This window comes from Microcaecilia unicolor, chromosome 7 (assembly GCF_901765095.1).
Source record: "Microcaecilia unicolor chromosome 7, aMicUni1.1, whole genome shotgun sequence".
In the NCBI taxonomy this organism is placed as follows: domain Eukaryota; kingdom Metazoa; phylum Chordata; class Amphibia; order Gymnophiona; family Siphonopidae; genus Microcaecilia; species Microcaecilia unicolor.
This window is the reverse complement of record NC_044037.1, coordinates 44,485,308-44,509,318: the sequence shown is the minus strand read 5'-3', so window position 1 is coordinate 44,509,318 and position 24,011 is coordinate 44,485,308. Positions and strand designations below refer to the sequence as shown.

Below are 24,011 nucleotides of genomic sequence, written 5' to 3'. Positions count from 1 at the left end.
AAGTCCACCACCCTAACCACTAGGCCACTCCTCCACTCCACTTTCTCGGCTTCAGAACGTTGGAGGTTCTTTTTATTATATAGGATTGTCCAGAGAATCTTGGAAGTTGGATCCATTTCCAACTGTAATTACAAAGAACAAAGGGTCCCTCCTTCATCCAGATCCTCGCTCTCTAGGCCTGACCGCTTGGTTCGTGACTGTAGATTTACAATCCTATAACCTGCCTGAAGCAGTTTCTCGCATACTGCTAGCATCCAGAAAACCTTCAGCACAGAAATTTTATTGTTTAAAGTGGAAAAGATTTTCGGTCTGGTGTGCAGCCAGAGCACTAGATACGATACGAGCTCTCTGCCTACTCTTACGGAGTACCTTCTGCATCTTTCTGATTTTGGCCTCAAAACTAACTCAGTGAGAGTACATTTGAGTGCTATCAGCACTTTTCATTCTAAACTTGGGAATAAACCAATTTCAGTTCATCTCTTAATAGTCAAATTTCATACAAAACCTCCTGTGAAGTGGGATATCGGTCATCCTCACAGTTCTCATGAAGCCTCTATTTGAGCAACTTCATTCCTGTTCCTTAGTTTCTCACATATAAAGTGAATTTTTTATTAGGACTAACTTCTGCCAGAAGGGTCGGTGAGCTTCAAGCCTTGGTGGCGGACCCACCTTATACACAATTCTGCCGTGACAGAGTTCTTCGAACCCATTCAAAATTTCTACCAAAAGTAGTATCTGAATTCCATCACAATCAGTCCATCATCCTTCCTGTTTTCTTCCCTAAACCCACACAATAATCCTAGAGAAGCAGCACTTCATACCTTAGACTACAAGCATGTTCTAGCATAATATCTGGAATGTACCTCCTAGGAAATCCTCCCAGCTTTTTGTATCCTTCAACCCTATCTGATTAGAGATTCCTATCACCAAACCTTCAATCTCTATTTGGATGTATATCTCCTACACATATATACAGGCTGGACTGGCCCATCATGGCTGGGTGATTGCTCACAATATCAGAGCAATAGCAACCTCAGTAGCCCATTTCCGCTCAGCCTCCATTGAAGACATTTGCAAAGCGGCTGTGTGGTCTTCTAGCCACACCGTCACTGCTCACTACTGTCTATAGCAGCATTGTAGGCAAGATAGCCAGTTTGGACAAGCAATCCTCTAGAATATTTTTACTATTTAAATCCAACTCTGCCCTCCAACCATATTTTTTTCCACCAGGCTCACTATCTTTTTAATTGCAGAAACGGATTTATATTGTTAGCTTGGTAGCTAGTGAGTCCCACATGTGAGAATATTGAATATTATGCCAGCTCTTCCTCAGAGAAAGCTAAGTTACTTGTAACATGTGTTCTTCATGGACAGCAGGTATGTGTGAGTGTATGTATATATATATATTTTTTCCTCACATGCCTCCCCTTGGAGTGGTCTTAGCTTTAGAACTATACTGCTGGTCCCACGCTCGAGCGTCAGGTGGGAAGGCACCCACGCATGCATGATGGGGGCACTGACTAAACATTTAAAGTGACAATGCCTATGGCAGTGTCCACACCATGCTGTGGACGTCACATGTGAGAATATATGCCTGTTACAGGTAAGTAACTTAGCTTTACACAAACAGATTCCTTCTAAACTTTTAGGTCTTGTTAATTTTGGAAAGCTTAGAAAAAATGATTTTTTTTTATTTTTGTTTTTTTGCAGCCTTGTACTTCTATTTGCAAGCATTTGTACATATTTAATAGTTGAACTGAGGTTATGGCTGGTGTCTAACAGGATTGAAATTTCTTTTCAGTTGTTGGATTTGAAGTGCCAGACAAATTTGTTGTGGGATATGCACTAGATTATAACGAGTACTTTAGAGATTTGAATGTAAGTACTGCTTTGGGGGTTTAATTTTTATTTTTTGTTCACTTTTAATATGACAAACTAATTTAATTCTCCAAGTTCAACATCACTCTGTAAGTTAAGCATAAGCTTGCAGTGAGGTGGTATGTGTTTGTGTCCAAGCATCTGACCACTCCATTTCAGTTCCAGTTCAGCACTCCCTCTGTTGTTTGAAAGCTCTGATTCTCCTCTGCTGAATGGCATGATTGCATTTGTTTGAACTGTGCAACATCCACAAATACAGTGATAAAGACCTACTGGTGCTATGCACCACTAGGTTTAGTGAGGTAAAAGTATGCAGCAGAGGAGAGTCTCCTAGCTTGAGGGTTGATAAGGAAAGGGAGAGATGGGCAAATTGGGGGAGGGTGAAAAATCAGATGACCCAAAGGAGGGAGAATATATTTCTTTCAGCCCTTGCAGAGGTAAAATGGCCTTATGTATAGGAGAACCCAAGGAAGCAGAACACCTTTTTGGTTGGAAGGGTCGTACATATAAAACTCCGGCCCTACTCCCTCTAATTGCTGATGCTGTGTTGGACAAAATACTGGTTGGGCCACCCCATTCTGCTACCTATGAGAGGACCAAGAGAAATGGAATATGTGATGTCTCCAGAGAGCAGTACAATAGAGCAGGCCTTGGCAAATTTTCACAAACGCCTCTCTTCCACAATTTTCAATGAAAAACAAAGTGGAGGGAAGAAAGGTCTCCCTCGCCAACATTGTTCTTTTTGAGGTTTGTCACAGCATCTTTAGGACTTGATTTAATAAACTGTTTTCCCAGTTTGTGTCTGTGGGGAAGAAAGCGTATTAAATTAGGCCCTTAATATGTACCATTGGTTCACTGGTGGCCTACTTCATCCTGCCCCCTCTCTCTAGCCAGCTAACCTCCAGTTTTGTCTGTATCCCATTGTAGCCCACATGGGGTACCCACCCCCAGGAACTCCAGTGTGGGCTTCCTTTTGCTTTACTATTAAATTCATTTCCCTTGGCATTTATGAGCATGCTGTTTATTTCATTCGCTGGTTCTGCTCTCTCCCCAAATTGTTGCCTTTGCATCCCGGCATTTCCAGGATGCCCCATGGCCTACTGCGGTTTTTGCTGCAGCACTGCATAGCTATTGGAGTTTGAGGCCTGTGGATACTTGAACTCTGTCTTGCAAGATACTGAGACCATTGTGTGAGTTCAGATATGCACATTGTTCAAACACACACTGAGATGTGAAGAGAGGCTATTCCAGTGACCATGGAGTAATTTTTAGGTGGTATAGTGACCTGTTGCTCAAGATTTGTTAAGCCCTACAATATCGATATCTCCATTTGTATTGTAAGGCAACTAGCTTACCTTGTCATCCCTGCCCATGCTGGGCCTCCCTCCTGCTTGTGCAACCAATTGCTGCGTACAGCCTACCTTCTCCTTACATGACTCATCTTTACATCATGTGGTGCTGGCACTTGACCTGCACAGATGTCAAAGTTGCATGTTTGCACATACCTCCAAGAAACTTGTGTGCTATATATATATATGTTTTTAATTATTATTTATTTATTTTAATATATATATTGGAGGATGTAAGCTGGGTGAAAAACTGATTTGAGGAGGATGTGCCCTGCAGGACATAGTTCACCTATCTACCCCTCTCCCTCCCGTATAGATATTGCCACTAGCTCTTGTGAGGGTTACACAGTATTGTAAGTGAAATCTAAGGTACTGCTCCTTTTTTTTTTTTTTTTTGGTACCTGAGGGAAATATTTATTTATAAAATTGGTAATTACTTACCGAGTTAAAAGAATCATGTAGAGTGGTATACAGTGAATATATAACAAAAGAACAAAATTATATTCAGTAAACTAATGAAAATAATCTTAAAACACAAGGCAGATTTCTTGTCTGCACGACATATAGCTCTGATCTGATGAGGAACCCATGATTGTCTCCCTTTCTCAGTCAAACCATTATTTAAGCTGGTGAGGCTGTCAAGTATCGGGAATAAAGAGGCTTAGTAATGGTGAGCAAAATGCTGCTCCCTCTTTAGATTTAATAACTAAAAGATTCAGTACTAAATTAGTGTGGACAACAAGTTAGCTTTGATGTGTCTTTAATTTGAAACTGACCTCTCTGCTTCTAGGGCAGGCTGGTGCTGGGAGAATTGTGGAAGTTGTTCATTTTATCTACAGATGTAGTTGAATAGACAGAATCGTTGGCGCTCAGATAGACTGTTTACCCACACTGGCCATCTGAAGGCATTGCAAATACATACAGCCTTCAGGTAGGAGGTGGTATTTGGGGGTAACAAGCATAGAGAACTGAAGGATAGTTGATGTAGCTTTGGTGTCCCCTGCTACCTCCAGAGCTCCTTTAGTTGGATATTGCCTGTTTAGCTGCAGCCTTTAGGAAGGGTGCCTATGATTCGGAGAGGGGATTTGGAAGTTATATGGGGTTGAGCTGACGGAGTTAAATGGTAGTTAGTAAGAGGAGAATGAACAGGACATAAAGGCCAGCAGTAATGAACACTTATATTGCAGCAGTTCAGTTAAATTGCAAGCAGATTTTGTTGTGTTGAAATGAATTTCTGTACACATTTTGTTTAGTTTGCTAATGTGTTTTCTTTTTGTTGTTTTTCAGCACATTTGCGTGATTAGTGAGACTGGGAAGGAGCGATACAAAAGCACAAATGAGTAGTTCAACTGCTAGGACTGCAGAGCTTTGACACATTTTCGTTTACTGAGTCCTACCTTTCACAGGCTGCAACTAGGATGCACCAGCTCAGCTTGCAAGATGCTCAAAGCCTCAATGCCATTAGCTCACGCTAACGTTCTGCATGAGTCTCATGTCCTTTTTGGTTTGTTTTAAAGACATTGAATATTGTCAAAGTTCAATTTTGATTTGCTTGATTGTTAAAACATTGACCTGACTGGATTGCAGTAGTCAAGTAGGGCAGAGATGGAACTGTGATGTTGTTGGGTCTAAACAACAAATAAAAATGTATCTGAATATGCTATAAATAAGATTCTGATATGAGAGCTATTTAGCAGTGCTGGAAAGCCTGTTTAAAGGAGGGGGGTACAAATTTAAAATTTGTTACATTTTAATTGAATAGTAGAGAAACAGTACTGTGGTTATTCACTAACCAGCTTTCTAAGGTATTAATGTATGAGGGGTAACCTTTAATGCCTGGCAGGGAAGAGAAAAATGGCAGGCTGCATATCCACATTTTGGAGCTGCCTTTGTGCTAGTTCAGAAAGTTAATTTGCTGCTTTTATGTGCTTGGAAAGAAAGTGAAATGACAAAGATCGGAGCTGGACATCTAGTCTTGCCTAAATAAATCATCTTTTCTTGCGTTAGTCTTTGGAAGTGTGACACTATTTCTTGAGGGAAACCACTCATGAGCAAAGGGGAAAAGGACTGTTTTTCCCTACTTGTTTTAAAGTGGTGAAAGCTATTTTCTTTGTACCATAAGAATACTTCAAATATCCTTTATCAGGTAACATGACAGTGTCAAAAGATTCCAAACCATCTGCTGTTATAGAATCATTAGTGAGTTGAAGACTACTGTGGATTTATTGAGAAAATGTCTGTAAATGAATTGTAATCACTTACCATCAGAAGCTACCATTTAGAAAAATGTACAGAATGGTTGCTTTTATAAATAAAGTATTGCAGTAGTTTTTATTGTTACTCTCAGCCTGAGATTCCTTATAGTGATGTCACTGCAGCTCTGTACATTTGGTGCATTCCTTCAGTGATACAAGCCACCTGTTTTCTATTGCAGTGGTACAAGTGGATTCATTTGCAAGCCCCATTAAAGATATACATAAGAGCACTGGGGGGGGGGGGGGGGTTATTTGATTTTCTTTACAAAATCATAGCCTCCTGTTGTATTGTAAGCCACACTGAGCCCGCAAATAGGTGGGAAAATGTACAAATGCAATAAAATAAATAACTGGTTATACAGTTCATTTACAGTAACATTCTCAGTGATGAGTGGTCACCATTTAATTTGTATTTAATGTATATTCATTTACCAAGTTCAATTTTGCATTTCTAAACTGTCCAGCTGCTATTATTTGTTTTTAAAAGACATGGGGATATTTATGCTGTAGAAAAAAGGGCACCAATTATCAGTAAAGATTCCAGTACATTTTGGAACCATAGTTACCTGGACTTGTTAGTATGTGGTAAGCTTCTGCATTCTTCTCCTTCCCTGATTCCACCCGCCTCCACCACGTACTCTAGAATTCTCAAACTATTTGAGGAGATGTTACATCCATCTTTGTGGTAAAGTTTGTTTTCAAAGGTGCCCAAGAGGTAGTCTTAAGTATGACCCTGTAAGAACTCCTCCAACTGAGCCAAGTTGACAGCATGGATATAGAAAGATTACTTGTGCTACCACCCATGTCTGTCCTGGAGCACTATATATTTACCTAATATTTCTCATACAGAAACTAAGAAATGACACAGTAAGATTTGGTCAGTACTGGTAGGTGTTTTCTCACAATTAAAAATAAAAATGCACTGACAACTGCAAACCACAGTTTCTTTTAAATATAATATTTAAAATTTGTATCATGAACATAGTATGGATGCACTAGTTTGGTTGACCCTAATAAGGGTATGCTGAACTGTTTTAATTAAGCTGGTATTAAATAATTCTTAGTACTTTTCATACAATGTGAAACAGATTAGGCGGAAAGTGGCAGTAGGGATTGCACGATTTAGTGGATTGGCACAGATTTACAGAGCCTTTGTCCCCTCAGTCACCAGTTTTCAAAACATTATACTCTCTGAAAGCTTTATGGTGCCTTTTGTTTTAGCTAGATTTCTCTGGCAAGCTATATGTTTCTTGTGTGCCTCAGGTTGGTGGTGGCGAGATTGTCAGAAAAGGCCTGAAGGACTTAGGAGGCTGGATACATAGTAACACAGTAGATGACAGAAGATGAAGACCTGTACAGTCCATCCAGTCTGCCCAACAAGATAAACTCATAGTGTAAGGAATGATACTTGATCTTGTTTTTTTCTTGCCATGATCAGGGCACAGACTGTAGAAACACTGCATTGGATTTGCTTCCTAATTCCAGGTGTTGCCATCTAATCACTGCTAAGCTTGTTTGGTTCCACGCTTTCTATACAGGATTCCTTTGGGTTTATCCCATGCACTTTTGAATTCCATTCCTGTTTTCATCTCCACCACCACCTGTGAGAGGACATTCTACCACCCTCTCCATGAAAATGTACTTCCTGATGTTATTCCCGAGTCAGCCCCTCTGCAACCTCAATTCATGTCCTCTAGTTCTACCACCTTCCTGTCTCTGGTAATAGGTTTGTTTGTATATTAATACCTTTCAAATATTTGAACATCTGTATCATATCTTTCTTCTGTTGTTAATTATGTTACTGTTTTGCAGTATGTGAACTGAGTGATCTGAGTCCAGTCCGCTGTAGACAAATACATCACTTTATAAAAACATAGACAAATACATCACTTTATAAAAACATACACACGTATTTATCGTCAAGTGATATCTTACCAACAATCTCAACAGAGGCCAAATATTGAGTCAGAGACCGAAGTGTCCTCTGAAGCCTGGAAGTTGTCCTTCCAGAGCAGGGTGTAAGAATCTTGGCAGTGCAGTTAATGGAGGAAGCATGAACTTCAGTTATTTGTCCTTTACCTGTTTCACTAATGTCAGTACAGCACTTTTCAAGAGCACTGACTTCACTAGAAATTTTTAAAAAATTATTTATAAAAGAGCAAAATGGCAAAGCTCTAGAGTTCTATATTTTTTTTAGTACATTTCAAAATATTTTTAAATTGAATATGATTGTGGCTTTTTACCCAGAGATCTAGTTTGTGTATACAGGTCTCCTTTTAAATAGGTAACATTCTTTTAACTTCCAAAATAGAAACTTGGTTTTAAAGATTCCACACAGCAAAGCACATAGAATTAATGAAAATGTATTTTGCACATCTTGTCAGTAGTGGTTTACCATAGTATTTAGCAGAAATGAATCTTTTATTTTGGTACCACTGTAAACCTATATAAAATAACACCATGAGACAATTTATATGAGAGAAAGCTTCTCTATAGTTCAGTTTTAATTCATAGGCATCTGTGCTTGGTATTCCAAGCCTTTTTTTTTTTCCTGCTTTTGGGGTAGGGGGGGGTCCTGTTACTAAGCTGTGATAAGTATTAGTGTGTGAGCTTAAAATAGCTTAGGTGTCCTGCGGTAAGTTCCAAATCAGCGTTCTCTAAGCACACACTAAAAAAAATATTTTAAAAAGTTTTGTTGGAGGGGATGTGTCTGGTGGCAGTGTGGGTGTTCCTGTGCTAATCAGCGTGACTACATCACCACACACTAATTGGTTAGCATAGGGTTACCGTGTGAGCCCTTACCTACAAAAGTCAGTGCTCACGTAATTTTTTACTGGCCACATGCTAATGACAATATTAACTCATGCAGGGGTGCACAAAGGCCACTTTTACTGCAGCTTAGTAAAAGGACCCCTATGACATTTAAGAGGGGGGAAAAATCATGGGACTCATCACAAAATCAGATCATTCCAGCTCAGTTTTTCAACTTTTTTTTTTTCCTGTTTTATGCTATCAATGCTGCTACACAAAAGCTGTTCAGAATTTCATAGCACATGTAGCTCGCAATGTTGTAAGTTTTTAGGAAATCTTGGTGAAATGTAATGTTGACTGGCCTGTGATATGCTTGTTGTAACCTAATAAATCGTACTGAAACACAACTCTAAAGAAGTATTCTGTTCAAAGATATCGTCACTTGCACAGTTCTGACAATCTTGCATACTTTATTTTTTTACTGTCAAATACAGTAAGTACAGATTTCTTCCATAATGCGACTGACCCTGATATATAAATCTGTCCTTCATTACAACACAAGCTTTATACTGTCTGTTTTTATTGTACTTTTTTTTTTTTTTTTTTTAATATTGTTTGTACCTTATCCTTTGTGCACACTCTCTTGAACCAGTCAAACTAGACTACAAGTTTTTCAGGATCGGTAGATTTATATAAAACTTAATGTTTGTATTCTCTGAAAAATAGGAATCTAACCAAATCTTGAGGATAAAATAGCTTTCGGTTGCAATAACACAGATCCAATGGAGGCAGTATCCTATGGTTATAAGAACTAAGATTGTGTAGTTGTGGCCACTGTGAGTACTGCAGCTTGCACAGGTAGATGGATAAGTCATGTGCCCAAGAAACCATAAGAACTGAAGAGCAAATTTCCAACTACTATGGACTTAGCAGGTTTTGGAAATAAGCCCTTCAATTGCTTTCTAGGTCCACTGTTTGTGAAGTTCTGACCAATAAGTTTTTTTTTCCAGGTTTGAGGCACTAACAAAGGACAACCTGTGCATGATAAGGGGGAGAGTCCTTTTTATGATAATGGTAGAATAGAAGTGAGAGAGGAGTAGGGTAGGTTATTTGAATTTAATTGGCTAAAGGAAAGATGGGCTAGCTGGGCATCTGATGAAATAAAATCAGCTGATTGGCGCCATTTTTTTGTGATCCTCAAACTGGGAGACAGGTTCTAGCAGAGAAAAAGACAATTGTGAATACAAGAGATATATAAAATACGAAAAAGGAGAAAAACACAGTCAAAACTTGATATAAGTAGTTTAATTGTAGGGCACTACAAAGGTTTAGCTCCAGATGAAGACATTATGAAACAGGAGCACACTGTAGAGCAAACCAGTGAGAAAGCACAGATAAAAAGATAAGTGCTAAATTGAATGATATTATAAAAGTGAAATATATATTAAAAAATGCAAAAGTAATTACTAACCTAAGCTAATGAGGATTACTGCTGATACAGCAGAGATTGAGGAAAATCTAATGGTACAGCGGAGCGGTGTAGTCTATATATAAAAAAAACAAGAGACACTGGGGATCTGAAGTCAAGGTTATAGTATATGCTAAGAAGACTGTGTAGAAATTATTAAAGTGCCATAGAGGTATTAAGTGGTTGATGTATACAGAAAGAAGAAATTAGCACATATAAGAATTTCAGCTAGGAATTCTTTGTAAGGAATCTGGAATCTTCTACAGCGTTCACTATCTTTAAGCAATAATTTGTTTTGTAAGTTTGAGACCATGGAAAATACTGGTGAAAAGTGGTGACTAACTTTAAACTATTAAGCCCTTATCTATAAACTGATGACAAGAATATTTATAGTAAGTTGCCTTACTGAAAATACATGTAGTTTATTTTTTTTGGGGGGGAGGGGGAATAAAGGTAAGTTTTGTTGTACAACATTTTAGGCCAAGATGAAAAATGTTCATGCCCTCAAAAGCAAAAAGGTGTATTTTCCACTAACTAAACAGCTAAGCTGTATAATATATACATAGAGCTCTTTGTGCTGGCAGTTAAAAAAAAAACTTTCATCTTATGCAAAGTAATTAATTAAGCCAGTTCATAACATATTTTGCAGCAAAATTTCCAGAACTGTGTAATGTTTGTAAATTGCCTTAGTACCTCCTTTAAGCTTTACAGCATACATTAAGGAAGTTTGTACTTTGAATACTTATATTAAATTATGATGTAGATTTTAATTTTTTTTTTCATACACCACCATATTCTCCCAGACTTAGATGTAAAAACTCATGCCTTTGAATGCATTTGTGTTGAACTAATAAATCTGGAAAGCTTAAATTATAAAGCACTTGTAGTGTTTTCCTTTAGTATTTTTATCACCATCCACATACCACCATACTACTGAACTGTTTTACAGTTGGCATCCTATGAAGTATAAAAACTGTGCCAGAGATGACGCCTGTAAAGGATATAGAGCTTAAGTACTTTTTTTTTTTTTGTTCCTATTAATGTTAACAAAAATGGTTTCTAAGATTTTGTTGTAGATAGGTTTTGAGCTATTGCTGTAACAGTTTGTTACAATTTCATATACCACCACAACTGAGCACAGGTCGAAGTGGTGTACAACAAGAATACGAGATCAGAAAGGAAATAGGTCTTTCCTATCAGTAATTATATTACATACTCATCCCATATCAGTCATGCTAAGAGAAGGAAAAAGAAAATAAAACAGATCCTGGTAGAGAGAACCCCAGTTCTCACCCAGTACACTCTGATCTCAGAATGCCAAGCAAAAATAAAGTCTTTAACAAAGCCTTAAATTTCTTAAGATAATTCTGTTCATATATTAACAGTAAACTATTCCATATCAGTGGGACATGGCAAAAAAAAAAAAAGAGCACCTTCCCTGTTGGATACTAAACATGTCCTTGATGGAGGTGTATTAGTAATTTAGAATCATGCAATGCCTTAAGAGACCTGCCCAAATAATAATGAACACCCAAATACAAAACTTTGTGAACCAACATAAGGATTTTAAACTTCATTCTAAGAAACTGGCAACCAATGGCAATACATAAGTAGTGGAAGTACAGAAAAACAGACTGGTCTTAAACAGCAGTGAGTCTAACTACTCAGAAGCTTGGGTAAGATAGGATGAATATACCAGTTGGTGAATTTTGGCTTTAACACTAATTGGTAAGCTATTGCCCCTGAAGCAGCCCTCTTGGCAAAATATGGCTGTCGGAACACTACCCTGGAGCATGTGTAGTGAATAAAGACTACTACTTAAGACTGGTCTGTTTTTCTTTATAAACTTTATATAAAAGATTGCTGCATTTTGAAGTGTGCACTCCTGCATAAGCAATGTTGTAATAATACATGATGATAAAGAGCACACAAATGCCTGAAAGTTTGTTACCGATCTCAACTAGTGTAGCCCTGATTCATCACTGCAGAGATTTGAGCAATGAAAGATAATTGTAAGTCAATAACCATTCACAAATAAATCTTATTCCACTGGTTAGCCAAATAATGCAGGAAACAGTGGTCCATAGAAGATTAACCAACATGCTGTGGTTTTACTGGAATTAAAGGATGAAATTCACAAAGTTACTGCATACAAATACTTATGCAAAGGTACAGGGTTAGGGTTGTTTCACAGAAGTAGGAACAACCAAAATAATATGATCAGCATTAGATATATGTTCTGTTCCCAAAAGATAAAATAAGCATAGCCGGGGGCTGCAGAAATACATTAAAACAAAAGCAATAAGGCCAAACCTTGCGGAACTCTGTAAGGCAAGCAATACTCAGTAAGCACCATGGTAACAGAATGATCTCCTTGAAACAGAAAAGATTTTTAATACTGTGTCGTTCAGATCAACTGAATAAAGATGTATTAGCAGGACATGATCCACTATATTGAATGCCACTGTTTAAATCCAGGGACTCAGCTAGGGCCACTTATCAGACTCCAAACCATTCCATACCTCACTAAGCACAGTCACTACACTTTCTGTTCTATATCCCAAATCCAGACCATCTTATTGCAGCACCCTCAAGGTGGACTAGCAATGATCGAACCATTTGCCTTCTCCACTAATTTGGTTACAAATGGTAAATTATAAGTAGAGTGACTGAATCTGCTGCTGAAATTGGCCCTTTGGTTTCAGCTGAAACCAGCTGCTACTAGTCTGAATTGGTGGTAGGTCCTAGCTCAGCCCCCACTCCCACCCCTCCCCCTGACCAGGAGAAACCACCACCCCCCCCTTCTGAACACACCATAGGCTCCCTCCCCAGGCCTACCTTCAATTCTTGTGGTCCATAAAAGTGTTGATCCTGCAGTACCCCCTTGCCAGTCATGATTTTAGGATGTTCACAATGGATATGTATGAAATTGATTTGCATACACTGCCTCTATTATATGCAAATCTCTTTAATGCATATTCATTGTGGATATCCTGAAAACCTGACTGGAAAGGGAGTAATCCAGGATTCACTTGGGAAGCACTGGTCTAATACCCTATTCAGGGCAAGAGCAATCTCCTGCTGTTCCTGCCCATGCCATCTCTGCCATGGCCATTTTGCAGCAGCCATTTTGCAACTGGAGCCAGCATAGGCAGGAGCAAATGTGAATTGCCTTGTTGCAAAATGGCTGCCATTACCCTCAGTAGCAGTCTCGTGCATCAGCTAAACAATTGGTTCCCAAGCGTTGGTCTTGGAGAAACCCCAGCTAGTCAGGTTTTCAGAATTTCCTCAATTAATATTCATGAGAGTTGTGAATGCACTGCCTCCACTGCAAGCAAATCTCTCTCTTGACTATTCAATTTTGGATGTACTGGAAACCTGACTGGCTGGGGTGCCTCCAGGACCAGGCTTGGGAACCAGTGGGCTATAGCACCAGGATTTAAGGTGGAGAGGGGTACTATGATTGGGTCTGGGAGGAAGAGGCTTTGGGAGGGAAGGACAGCCCAAAGTTTGTTTTAGCTGAAAATGTACCAAGGCCAAATACAGATTTGGGGCCAGTTTTGGTGCTGAAACTTAAAATTTGGATAGTCTCTAATTAGAAACTGGCTGGTAGGTAGAAGAAACCCTTTAATACAGATGTAAGGATTGCATGCTTTCAACATGAGGGAATCAGTCCCCCAGACAAATTTTGTTGAATCATTATTAATAATAATAGCATGCCCTGTCAACAATCTAGCCCGAGGGGATAGGGTTCAAAATACAAGTCGTGATCTGCGTAGTGAATAACAATTTAGATAAAGATAGCAATGTAGGTAGCTGACGTCTAAACTTTTGATGTGGCCTCAGAAGGGATTTTTCCAGACTGCACCTCAAATAGGTGCTCTAGTTCTCTACTGGACATGTCCTCATTCCCAACCATGATACTACCACTAACATGAAAAGGCTTCAGCTCATCTTCAAGTATTCCCTCGGCAATAGTTTTTCCTTTCAGAGTGACCATTTTAGATCAAAGATACAAGGCCAGCTCATCAACTGTAAGCATAGGGACTACACAGCCAAATGCATTACAACCCATTAAATCAGATAAAATAGAGTACATTTTCTTCACAGGCTTTACTGCATTATCTAAAGCCCCTATGCTCAGAAGTAAACACAGACACCAGAGGCCATTAGCGCTCATATTTACCAGTGCACTATGCTCAGAGGCCCTTACTGCGGGAAAGAGCACAAATTATGTGGTAATGTAGGTAGTAGAATGCAAATGAGGTCATCTCCTTATTCCCTCCAATGCTCAGAGAACAGCGTGCTTCACAAGGGTGATCTTACCGCTGTAAACCCTACGCGACTGGCATTAGGGTAGCTAATAGCCCATTGCTACGAGCAGGTTTGAGCATCACACAACTTGACTTGGTATTTTTTGATAATGAAAATGTATGGTTTTGTTCTCCATTTCTCAGAAGGTTTTTGTTTTGTTTGTTTTTTTTAATTATGAAATGCCAACAGAGTGGAGCTGGAATGTGTAGGCCTGCACTTTGGCACACCATTTGGGGGAAATTTTCCCTTTCTCAGCACTAACCTTGCATGGTGCCCAAAGCGGAGCAGCTTCTCCACTGCTCTGGATCCACTTCCTCTGCCGTGTGGAAAAGGCGGTGACAGGCAAATGACAATTCTTCCTCCTCCCCCTCTCTGATGTTTCATGAATAATCTTATACTTTAAACCCTTCGGAGAAGGAAAGCCTAAGAAAAAAACAGCTGGCCTTTCAATGATAACTATTACAGCCTAATAGTTGGATAACAAATGATAGGCTTTCTGAGGCATAGCCTTCTTGAGTTTTGAAAACTACGCAACAAGCTCTCAAAGATATCCAATGGAGATCAACTAATAGAGATGAAACATGGTCAAACTTTGATTTACCAAATTATCAATCGAGTGGCCAAATTTTGAATCCGTTGGATTCTAGTTATCAATTTCAAAGGGATACCTGCTTAAAGACAGAATTACAATAATCCAGTTGAGAGAGAACCAAGGACTCTGAAATGATTTCTACAAAAACAAACAAATCACAACTGTTTCAATTTTTAAAATGTTCTCTTTATCTCATTATTAATCTGTGGTACCATACATAAAGCGAATGCTACATACCTGTAGAAGGTATTCTCCGAGGACAGCAGGCTGATTGTTCTCACTGATGGGTGACGTCCACGGCAGCCCCTCCAATCGGAATCTTCACTAGCAAAGTCCTTTGCTAGTCCTCGCGCGCCCGCGCGCATGCGCAGCCGTCTTCCCGCCCGAAACCGGCTCCAGCCAGCCAGTCACATATGTAGCAAGACAAAGACAAGGGAAGACACAACTCCAAAGGGGAGGCGGGCGGGTTTGTGAGAACAATCAGCCTGCTGTCCTCGGAGAATACCTTCTACAGGTATGTAGCATTCGCTTTCTCCGAGGACAAGCAGGCTGCTTGTTCTCACTGATGGGGTATCCCTAGCCCCCAGGCTCACTCAAAACAACAAACATGGTCAATTGGGCCTCGCAACGGCGAGGACATAACTGAGATTGACCTAAAAAAATTTACCAACTAACTGAGAGTGCAGCCTGGAACAGAACAAACAGGGCCCTCGGGGGGTGGAGTTGGATCCTAAAGCCCAAACAGGTTCTGAAGAACTGACTGCCCGAACCGACTGTCGCGTCGGGTATCCTGCTGCAGGCAGTAATGAGATGTGAATGTGTGGACAGATGACCACGTCGCAGCTTTGCAAATTTCTTCAATAGAGGCTGACTTCAAGTGGGCTACCGACGCAGCCATGGCTCTAACATTATCTCAAGAGCCAGCCCCGCCTGGGCGTAAGTGAAGGAAATGCAATCTGCTAGCCAATTGGATATGGTGCGTTTCCCCACAGCCACTCCCCTCCTATTGGGATCAAAAGAAACAAACAATTGGGCGGACTGTCTGTTGGGCTGTGTCCGCTCCAGGTAGAAGGCCAATGCTCTCTTGCAGTCCAATGTGTGCAGCTGACGTTCAGCAGGGCAGGAATGAGGACGGGGAAAGAATGTTGGCAAGACAATTGACTGGTTCAGATGGAACTCCGACACGACCTTTGGCAAGAACTTAGGGTGAGTGCGGAGGACTACTCTGTTATGATGAAACTTAGTGTAAGGGGCCTGGGCTACCAGGGCCTGAAGCTCACTGACTCTACGAGCTGAAGTAACTGCCACCAAGAAAATGACCTTCCAGGTCAAGTACTTCAGATGGCAGGAGTTCAGTGGCTCAAAAGGAGGTTTCATCAGCTGGGTGAGGACGACATTGAGATCCCATGACACTGTAGGAGGCTTGACAGGGGGCTTTGACAAAAGCAAACCTCTCATGATGCGAACAACTAAAGGCTGTCCCGAGATCGGCTTACCTTCCACATGGTAATGGTATGCACTGATTGCACTAAGGTGAACCCTTACAGAGTTGGTCTTGAGACCAGACTCAGACAAGTGCAGAAGGTATTCAAGCAGGGTCTGTGTAGGACAAGAGCGAGGATCTAGGGCCTTGCTGTCACACCAGACGGCAAACCTCCTCCATAGAAAGAAGTAACTCCTCTTAGTGGAATCTTTCCTGGAAGCAAGCAAGATGCGGGAGACACCCTCTGACAGACCCAAAGAGGCAAAGTCTACGCTCTCAACATCCAGGCCGTGAGAGCCAGGGACCGGAGGCCGGGATGCAGAAGAGCCCCTTCGTCCTGCGTGATGAGGGTCGGAAAACACTCCAATCTCCACGGTTCTTCGGAGGATAACTCCAGAAGAAGAGGGAACCAGATCTGACGCGGCCAAAAAGGAGCAATCAGAATCATGGTGCCTCGGTCTTGCTTGAGTTTCAACAAAGTCTTCCCCACCAGAGGAATGGGAGGATAAGCATACAGCAGACCCTCCCCACAATCCAGGAGGAAGGCATCCGATGCCAGTCTGCCGTGGACCTGAAGCCTGGAACAGAACTGAGGGACTTTGTGGTTGGCTCGAGATGCGAAGAGATCCACCAAGGGGGTGCCCCACGCTTGGAAGATCTGGCGCACCACTCGGGAGTTGAGCGACCACTCGTGAGGTTGCATAATCCTGCTCAGTCTGTCGGCCAGACTGTTGTTTACGCCTGCCAGGTATGTGGCTTGGAGCACCATGCCGTGACGGCGAGCCCAGAGCCACATGCTGACGGCTTCCTGACACAGGGGGCCCCCCTGCTTGTTGACGTAGTACATGGCAACCTGGTTGTCTGTCTGAATTTGGATAATTTGGTGGGACAGCCGATCTCTGAAAGCCTTCAGAGCGTTCCAGATCGCTCGCAACTCCAGAAGATTGATCTGTAGATCGCGTTCCTGGAGGGACCAGCTTCCTTGGGTGTGAAGCCCATCGACATGAGCTCCCCATCCCAGGAGAGACGCATCCGTGGTCAGCACTTTTTGTGGCTGAGGAATTTGGAAAGGACGTCCCAGAGTCAAATTGGACCAAATCGTCCACCAGTACAGGGATTCGAGAAAACTCGTGGACAGGTGGATCACGTCTTCTAGATCCCCAGCAGCCTGAAACCACTGGGAAGCTAGGGTCCATTGAGCAGATCTCATGTGAAGGCGGGCCATGGGAGTCACATGAACTGTGGAGGCCATGTGGCCCAGCAATCTCAACATCTGCCGAGCTGTGATCTGCTGGGACGCTCGCACCCGCGAGACGAGGGACAACAAGTTGTTGGCTCGCGTCTCTGGGAGATAGGCGCGAGCCGTCCGAGAATCCAGCAGAGCTCCTATGAATTCGAGTCTCTGCGCCGGGAGAAGATGGGACTTTGGGTAATTTATCACAAACCCCAGTAGCTCCTGGAGGCGAATAGTCATCTGCATGGACTGCAGGGCTCCTGCCTCGGACGTGTTCTTCACCAGCCAATCGTCGAGATATGGGAACACGTGCACCCCCAGCCTGCGAAGTGCTGCTGCTACTACAGCCAAGCACTTTGTGAACACCGTGGGCGCAGAGGCGAGCCCAAAGGGTAGCACACAGTACTGGAAGTGACGTGTGCCCAGCTGAAATCGCAGATACTGTCTGTGAGCTGGCAGTATCGGGATGTGTGTGTAGGCATCCTTCAAGTCCAGAGAGCATAGCCAATCGTTTTCCTGAATCATGGGAAGTAGGGTGCCCAGGGAAAGCATCCTGAACTTTTCTTTGACCAGATATTTGTTCAGGGCCCTTAGGTCTAGGATGGGACGCATCCCCCCTGTTTTCTTTTCCACAAGGAAGTACCTGGAATAGAATCCCAGCCCTTCTTGCCCGGATGGCATGGGCTCGACCGCACTGGCGCTGAGAAGGGCGGAGAGTTCCTCTGCAAGTACCTGCTTGTGCTGGAAGCTGTAAGACTGAGCTCCCGGTGGACAATTTGGAGGTTTTGAGGCCAAATTGAGGGTGTATCCTTGCCGGACTATTTGGAGAACCCACTGATCGGAGGTTATGAGAGGCCACCTTTGGTGAAAAGCTTTCAACCTCCCTCCGACTGGTAGGTCGCCCGGCACTGACACTTGGATGTCGGCTATGCTCTGCTGGAGCCAGTCAAAAGCTCGTCCCTTGCTTTTGCTGGGGAGCCGAGGGGCCTTGCTGAGTCGCACGCTGCTGACGAGAGCGAGCGCGCTGGGGCTTAGCCTGGGCCGCAGGCTGTCGAGAAGGAGGATTGTACCTACGCTTGCCAGAAGAGTAGGGAACAGTCTTCCTTCCCCCGAAAAATCGTCTACCTGTAGAGGTAGAAGCTGAAGGCTGCCGGCGGGAGAATTTGTTGAATGCGGTGTCCCGCTGGTGGAGCTGCTCTACCACCTGTTCGACTTTCTCTCCAAAAATGTTATCCGCACGGCAAGGCGAGTCCGCAATCCGCTGCTGGATTCTATTCTCCAGGTCGGAGGCACGCAGCCATGAGAGCCTGCGCATCACCACACCTTGAGCAGCGGCCCTGGACGCAACATCAAAGGTGTCATACACCCCTCTGGCCAGGAATTTTCTGCACGCCTTCAGCTGCCTGACCACCTCCTGAAAAGGCTTGGCTTGCTCAGGGGGGAGAGCATCAACCAAGCCCGCCAACTGCCGCACATTGTTCCGCACGTGTATGCTCGTGTAGAGCTGGTAAGACTGAATTTTGGCCACGAGCTTAGAAGAATGGTAGGCCTTCCTCCCAAAGGAGTCTAAGGTTCTAGAGTCCTTGCCCGGGGGCGCCGAAGCATGCTCCCTAGAACTCTTAGCCTTCTTTAGGGCCAGATCCACAACTCCAGAATCATGAGGCAACTGAGTGCGCATCAGATCTGGGTCCCCATGGATCCGGTACTGGGACTCGATCTTCTTGGGGATGTGGGGATTAGTTAAAGGCTTGGTCCAGTTCGCCAGCAATGTCTTTTTGAGGACATGGTGCAGGGGAACAGTGGACGCTTCCTTAGGTGGAGAAGGATAGTCCAGGAGCTCAAACATTTCAGCCCTGGGCTCGTCCTCCACAACCACCGGGAAGGGGATGGCCGTAGACATCTCCCAGACAAAGGAAGCGAAAGACAGACTCTCAGGAGGGGAAAGCTGTCTTTCAGGAGAGGGAGTAGGATCGGAAGGAAGACCCTCAGACTCCTCGTCAGAGAAATATCTGGGGTCTTCTTCCTCTTCCCATGAGGCCTCACCCTCGGTGTCAGACACAAGTTCACGGACCTGTGTCTGCAACCGTGCCCGACTCGACTCCGTGGAGCCACGTCCACGATGGGGGCGTCGAGAGGTAGACTCCCTCGCCCGCATCGGCGAAGCTCCCTCCGCCGACGTAGTCGGGGAGCCTTCCTGGGAGGCGATGGCAGCCGGCACCGCACGCGGTACCGACACCGGAGACCTCACCTCGGGCGATGGGCCAGCCGGCGCGACGGTACCGGAGGGGTAGGGCGCAACAGCTCTCCCAGGATCTCTGGGAGAACGGCCCGGAGGCTCTCGTTCAGAGCAGCTGCAGAGAAAGGCATGGAAGTCGATGCAGGCGTCGACGTCAGAACCTGTTCCGGGCTGTCCAGAGTGGAGCGCATCGACACCTCCTGAACAGAGGGTGAGCGGTCCTCTCGGTGCCGATGCCTGCTGGGTGCCGACTCCCTCGGCGACCCAGAGCTCTCGGTACCGACACGGGAAGGGGACCGGTGACGATGCTTTTTCGACTTCTTGGAACGAAGCATGTCACCGGAGCTTCCCGGTACCGACGAGGAGGACGTAGAATCCAGCCGTCGCTTCCTCGGGGCCGAGGCCGAAGGAGGTCGGTCTCGGGGGGGGCTGTACCGCAGGAGCCCTCAGGGTAGGGGGAGACCCACCCGAAGGCTCACCGCCACCAGCAGGGGAATGGACAGCCCTCACCTGCACTCCAGACGATGCACCACCGTCCGACGACATCAGCAGACGAGGTCCCGGTACCACCGACGTCGATGCAGCTATCCGATGTCTCGGCGCCGATGCAGAGGGCCGATGCCTCGATGCACTCGATGCACTGGCGGCCGAGGATGAAGCTCTGGACGCTGAAGACGTCGATGCACTCGATACCCCCGGTGCCGATGCCGACGAAGAGCCCGAGAACAAAACGTTCCACTGGGCCAATCTCGCTACCTGAGTCCGCCTTTGCAAAAGGGAACACAGACTACAGGCCTGAGGGCGGTGCTCGGCCCCCAGACACTGAAGACACGACGCGTGCCTGTCAGTGAGCGAGATTACCCGGGCGCACTGGGTGCACTTCTTGAAGCCGCTGGAAGGCTTCGATGTCATGGGCGGAAAAATCGCGCCGGCGAAATCAAAAGCCAAAATGGCGAAAGTGAGCACCAAAACTTTGAGGGAGAAAAATCTCGACCGAGGCCGAAAAGAGGCCTACCCCGACGACGAAAGAAAACTTACCGGGGCAAAATCTGAAAATACGGGAAGGGGCAAACGAAACCCGAGAGGGCTTCCGGAGCACTTCCTGAACAGTTTTTGAGGATTTTCCGAAGAAAAAACACGTCGAAAAAGGACGCGCGAGGTCGACTTTCCGGGTCTCGACACGGCGAAAACACGACCGTACCGAGTGCGGACAAAAGAAGACTGGCCGGCTCGAGCCGGTTTCGGGCGGGAAGACGGCCGCGCATGCGCGGTGCGCGAGGACTAGCAAAGGACTTTGCTAGTGAAGATTCCGATTGGAGGGGCTGCTGTGGACGTCACCCATCAGTGAGAACAAGCAGCCTGCTTGTCCTCGGAGAAAGAAGAGTACAGCACGATCCCTAAGACTCTCAAAAACTTTTCCACCTTTAAGGAAACTCCATTGCCATTTGGTATACAATTTGGAATTCCAATCTACGTAATAGCAATGTTTCTGGGTCACAGATATCAGTGCATGCAAATCAATTTCATGACTATTCATTACAGCTATTCAGAAAACTTGATTGACTGAAAACCTTAGGAACCACTGTTCTAAAAAAAAAGGATTATCATTTGTCAGTTATTTTCAAAAAGCAGAGCCAGGCAAGTTAATCTTGCTCTAGTCAATTCTCAGTGGATGCCACCTAGTCTTCGTTATTCCCTTATATATATACACCTTTTCACTCCTGTGAAATGAATGACATTTAAAAGTTAGATCAAAAACAGAGCACTTTGTTCAATTTGATAAAGGAAGAAAATAAGGCATTGAATTTTAAATTCTATCCCAGTCACTTCTCCACCATAAGATCTATTGTGTCAAGGCAATGTCTCCAAAGGGTAATTTTTACACATACCATGACAGTAATAAACCTCACTCCTAACCCAGGGTACCTGGGATAGAGTCAGTGTTGGAGTCACTTCCAAAATGTATTTTTTTTTCTGAGACATTACATCATATGTTAAGGATTCCACCTATGCAATTTATCTTTTGAATGCTGTCTTTGATGGATGATCTTTTGATTTGCTATATTTGACATAGAATCTTTACATGTTTGTTTATGCATGTGTTATACCGCTTGTTATGATTCTGCTAAGACAGGCAGGGGAATGACTGGGACTCACTTCTGATTGTCCTGGTCAGGGATTGAGCTGATGTCTGAAGCCGCAGATATCAGAAGCCAGATCTATTTAAACCTTACCTCTCCCTACAGCCTTTGCTTTAGCATTGATTCCTGTCAGATTAGCCTCTTTCCCTCTCTCTGTCTGTACAAGTAGCACACTGTGCATCCATTGGAGTTTGCTTACTCTTCTCATTGCTTGTAGCTTCTCTGTGTGCTGGTTGTTCCCAGCGTATGCTTGATTGTTTCCCTAGTCTAGCTGCTTTCCTTGATTACCTTGCTTCTGTGCAGCTGTAGGTGCTCTTTTTGCTCTGTCTCTGTGTGCTGCTGAGTTCTGGTAAGAACATTGTTTGTGTTTTCCCTTTGTTAGCTTTAAACCTTTGACTGCAGTGTAAGCCCTGCTTCTTCCTGACTTGGGTGTTAAAAGCAGCCCTCCCCTTGAGCCTGCTTTAACTCTTTGTCTGCTGTGGTTGTCTCCTGATTCTTGTGAGCATTGCTCCTTATCTGATTGGTGTATGTAAAGGCAGCTTTCCCTGTTTGCTTACTGTTCACTTTGACTCTGTAGCACATCCTTGTATATTCTTATGAGTGGTTTCCCTTTACCTTTGAGTGCCGCGTGGCACAGTCTTGTGTATTCCTATAAGGGGTTTTCCTTTATCGTTGAGTGCTGCTGTGTAGCACAGCCTTGTGTATTCCTATAGGTGGCTTCCCTTTTCCCTTGGGTGCTGTATGGTACAGCCTAGAGTGTTCCTGTGGAGCTTTACTCTTGTAGAGTCTGTGTCCCATTCTGTCCTCAGCTTTCCCTTTTCCCTGTGGGCTTTGCCTCTGCTACCTGTGTTTCTGTGTAGTCTTTGTGTGCATTCTCTTCCCCTGGTTGTAACCTGTACCTGCCAGCCTTTTGCCTGTCATCCTTCCCTTGTGTTACTAGTTAGCACTATGTGCATTGCATGAGCTCCAGTCCCTTTTGGGACCCCTCGTTGTTCTTTTCCCTTCCCTAGTGTATGACTCAGTTCCTGTTCGGCTGTGAAGCCTGTACGCTTGGGCTCTGTACGAGTGGGTTCCCATTCGGCCATGAGGCCCACCTGAGTGGTCTATCTCCCTTGTTTGGTCTACCCTAGGCTTTGGCGAAGATCCTTCCTAAGCCTCGGCCTAGGTACAAGGGCTCACGAACAGATTAACACCACTTGTCAGAAATTGATCAAAGCAGTTTACAATTACAAAAAAAAAAAAATCAAACAGAATGGAAAGGGAACACCAATGTATGGATACAATACATAACACAATCATTCAGGGAAAACCGAATGAAAAGAGATCAGGATAGAGGGCATAGAAACAAATAAGCAGAGTGCTTTCCAGACTTTCAGACTACCAGAATCAATTGTCAGGGTTTGTTGACCCTTAGGCTAAATCATAATTTTTAAACTGGACTTAAACATTCAAAATGACTACTCTGATCTAATACAATTTGGTAGTTTGTTCTACAATCTTGGGGCTAGATAAAAGAACACCAGAGCACGTGCTTTCATAATGACCTTTTTGTACTGGAGGAAGCATCAAATGACGACTGTCTAAAGAACATAAAGACCTTGTTGGAGTGTATGGAGTGATCAGATTTGCTAAGTATGAGAGGATACCTAGGTGGTAGGCCCTAAAAGCCAGGAGAATCTTAAAAGTGCATGCAGAATTTGATAGGTAGCCAATGTAAGGAATGTAACAGAGGAATAGCATGATCATGTTTCTTAGCACAGTATAAAAAAACAAGTGGCTGTATTCTGTAAAGACTGTAAATGTTTCAATTGCTGTTGGGTAATGCCCACATAGACTGAATTACAATAGTCTGTGTGGGAGACCAGGAAAGCATAAATTACAGTATGCATCACAGAAATACTAAGATGACTCCTAAGTGGACAATGATGGCAGTGTCCAAAAGCCCAACTGCATTATTTGTGAAACTTGCTTCTCAAAAATTAAGAGGGAATCAAATTGAATGCCCAGATAGTGAATAATTGAACTGGTTTTATGCCAATATCAAAAAGGTGAGGAACTAGAGTGGGGAGTGGATGATAACCAGGGACCCAGCATACAGTTGTTGTTGTTTTTTCTCAGGAATCAAAACAAATCTGTGTATACATAAGCTTCCTACAGAAAAAGGTAATTTCTATAATTTTGAGATACTTTGATGACATTGATTTGATAGCAAGGAGAAGTGGAAATGTTTAAAGATTTTTTTTCATTGGTTAAAGACTAGAGAGAACAAGGTTCCAAACGCAGCATAAACCAAAAAGATTCCCCTTTGTA

The 24,011-nt window shown here is 43.5% G+C and overlaps 1 protein-coding gene and 1 long non-coding RNA gene across 3 annotated transcripts in view; one reads left to right on the top strand and one right to left on the bottom strand.

Annotated features, from left to right (window-relative positions):
- Nucleotides 1-7,043, top strand: part of HPRT1 (hypoxanthine phosphoribosyltransferase 1) — an 88,438-nt gene extending 81,395 nt beyond the window's left edge. The window contains exons 8-9 of one of the 2 annotated variants that reach the window (XM_030209880.1): nucleotides 1,802-1,878; nucleotides 4,515-7,043. In XM_030209880.1, coding sequence (XP_030065740.1) covers nucleotides 1,802-1,878; nucleotides 4,515-4,571 — 134 coding nt within the window. In that variant the 3' untranslated portion in view covers nucleotides 4,572-7,043. The remainder of the gene's footprint in view (nucleotides 1-1,801; nucleotides 1,879-4,514) is intronic. The other variant, XM_030209881.1, reaches the window with a different exon arrangement.
- Nucleotides 7,044-20,941: 13,898 nt separating this feature from the next.
- Nucleotides 20,942-24,011, bottom strand: part of LOC115474424 — a 37,664-nt gene continuing 34,594 nt past the window's right edge. The window contains exon 6 of the long non-coding RNA XR_003942854.1: nucleotides 20,942-21,281. This is a non-coding gene — a long non-coding RNA (uncharacterized LOC115474424). The remainder of the gene's footprint in view (nucleotides 21,282-24,011) is intronic.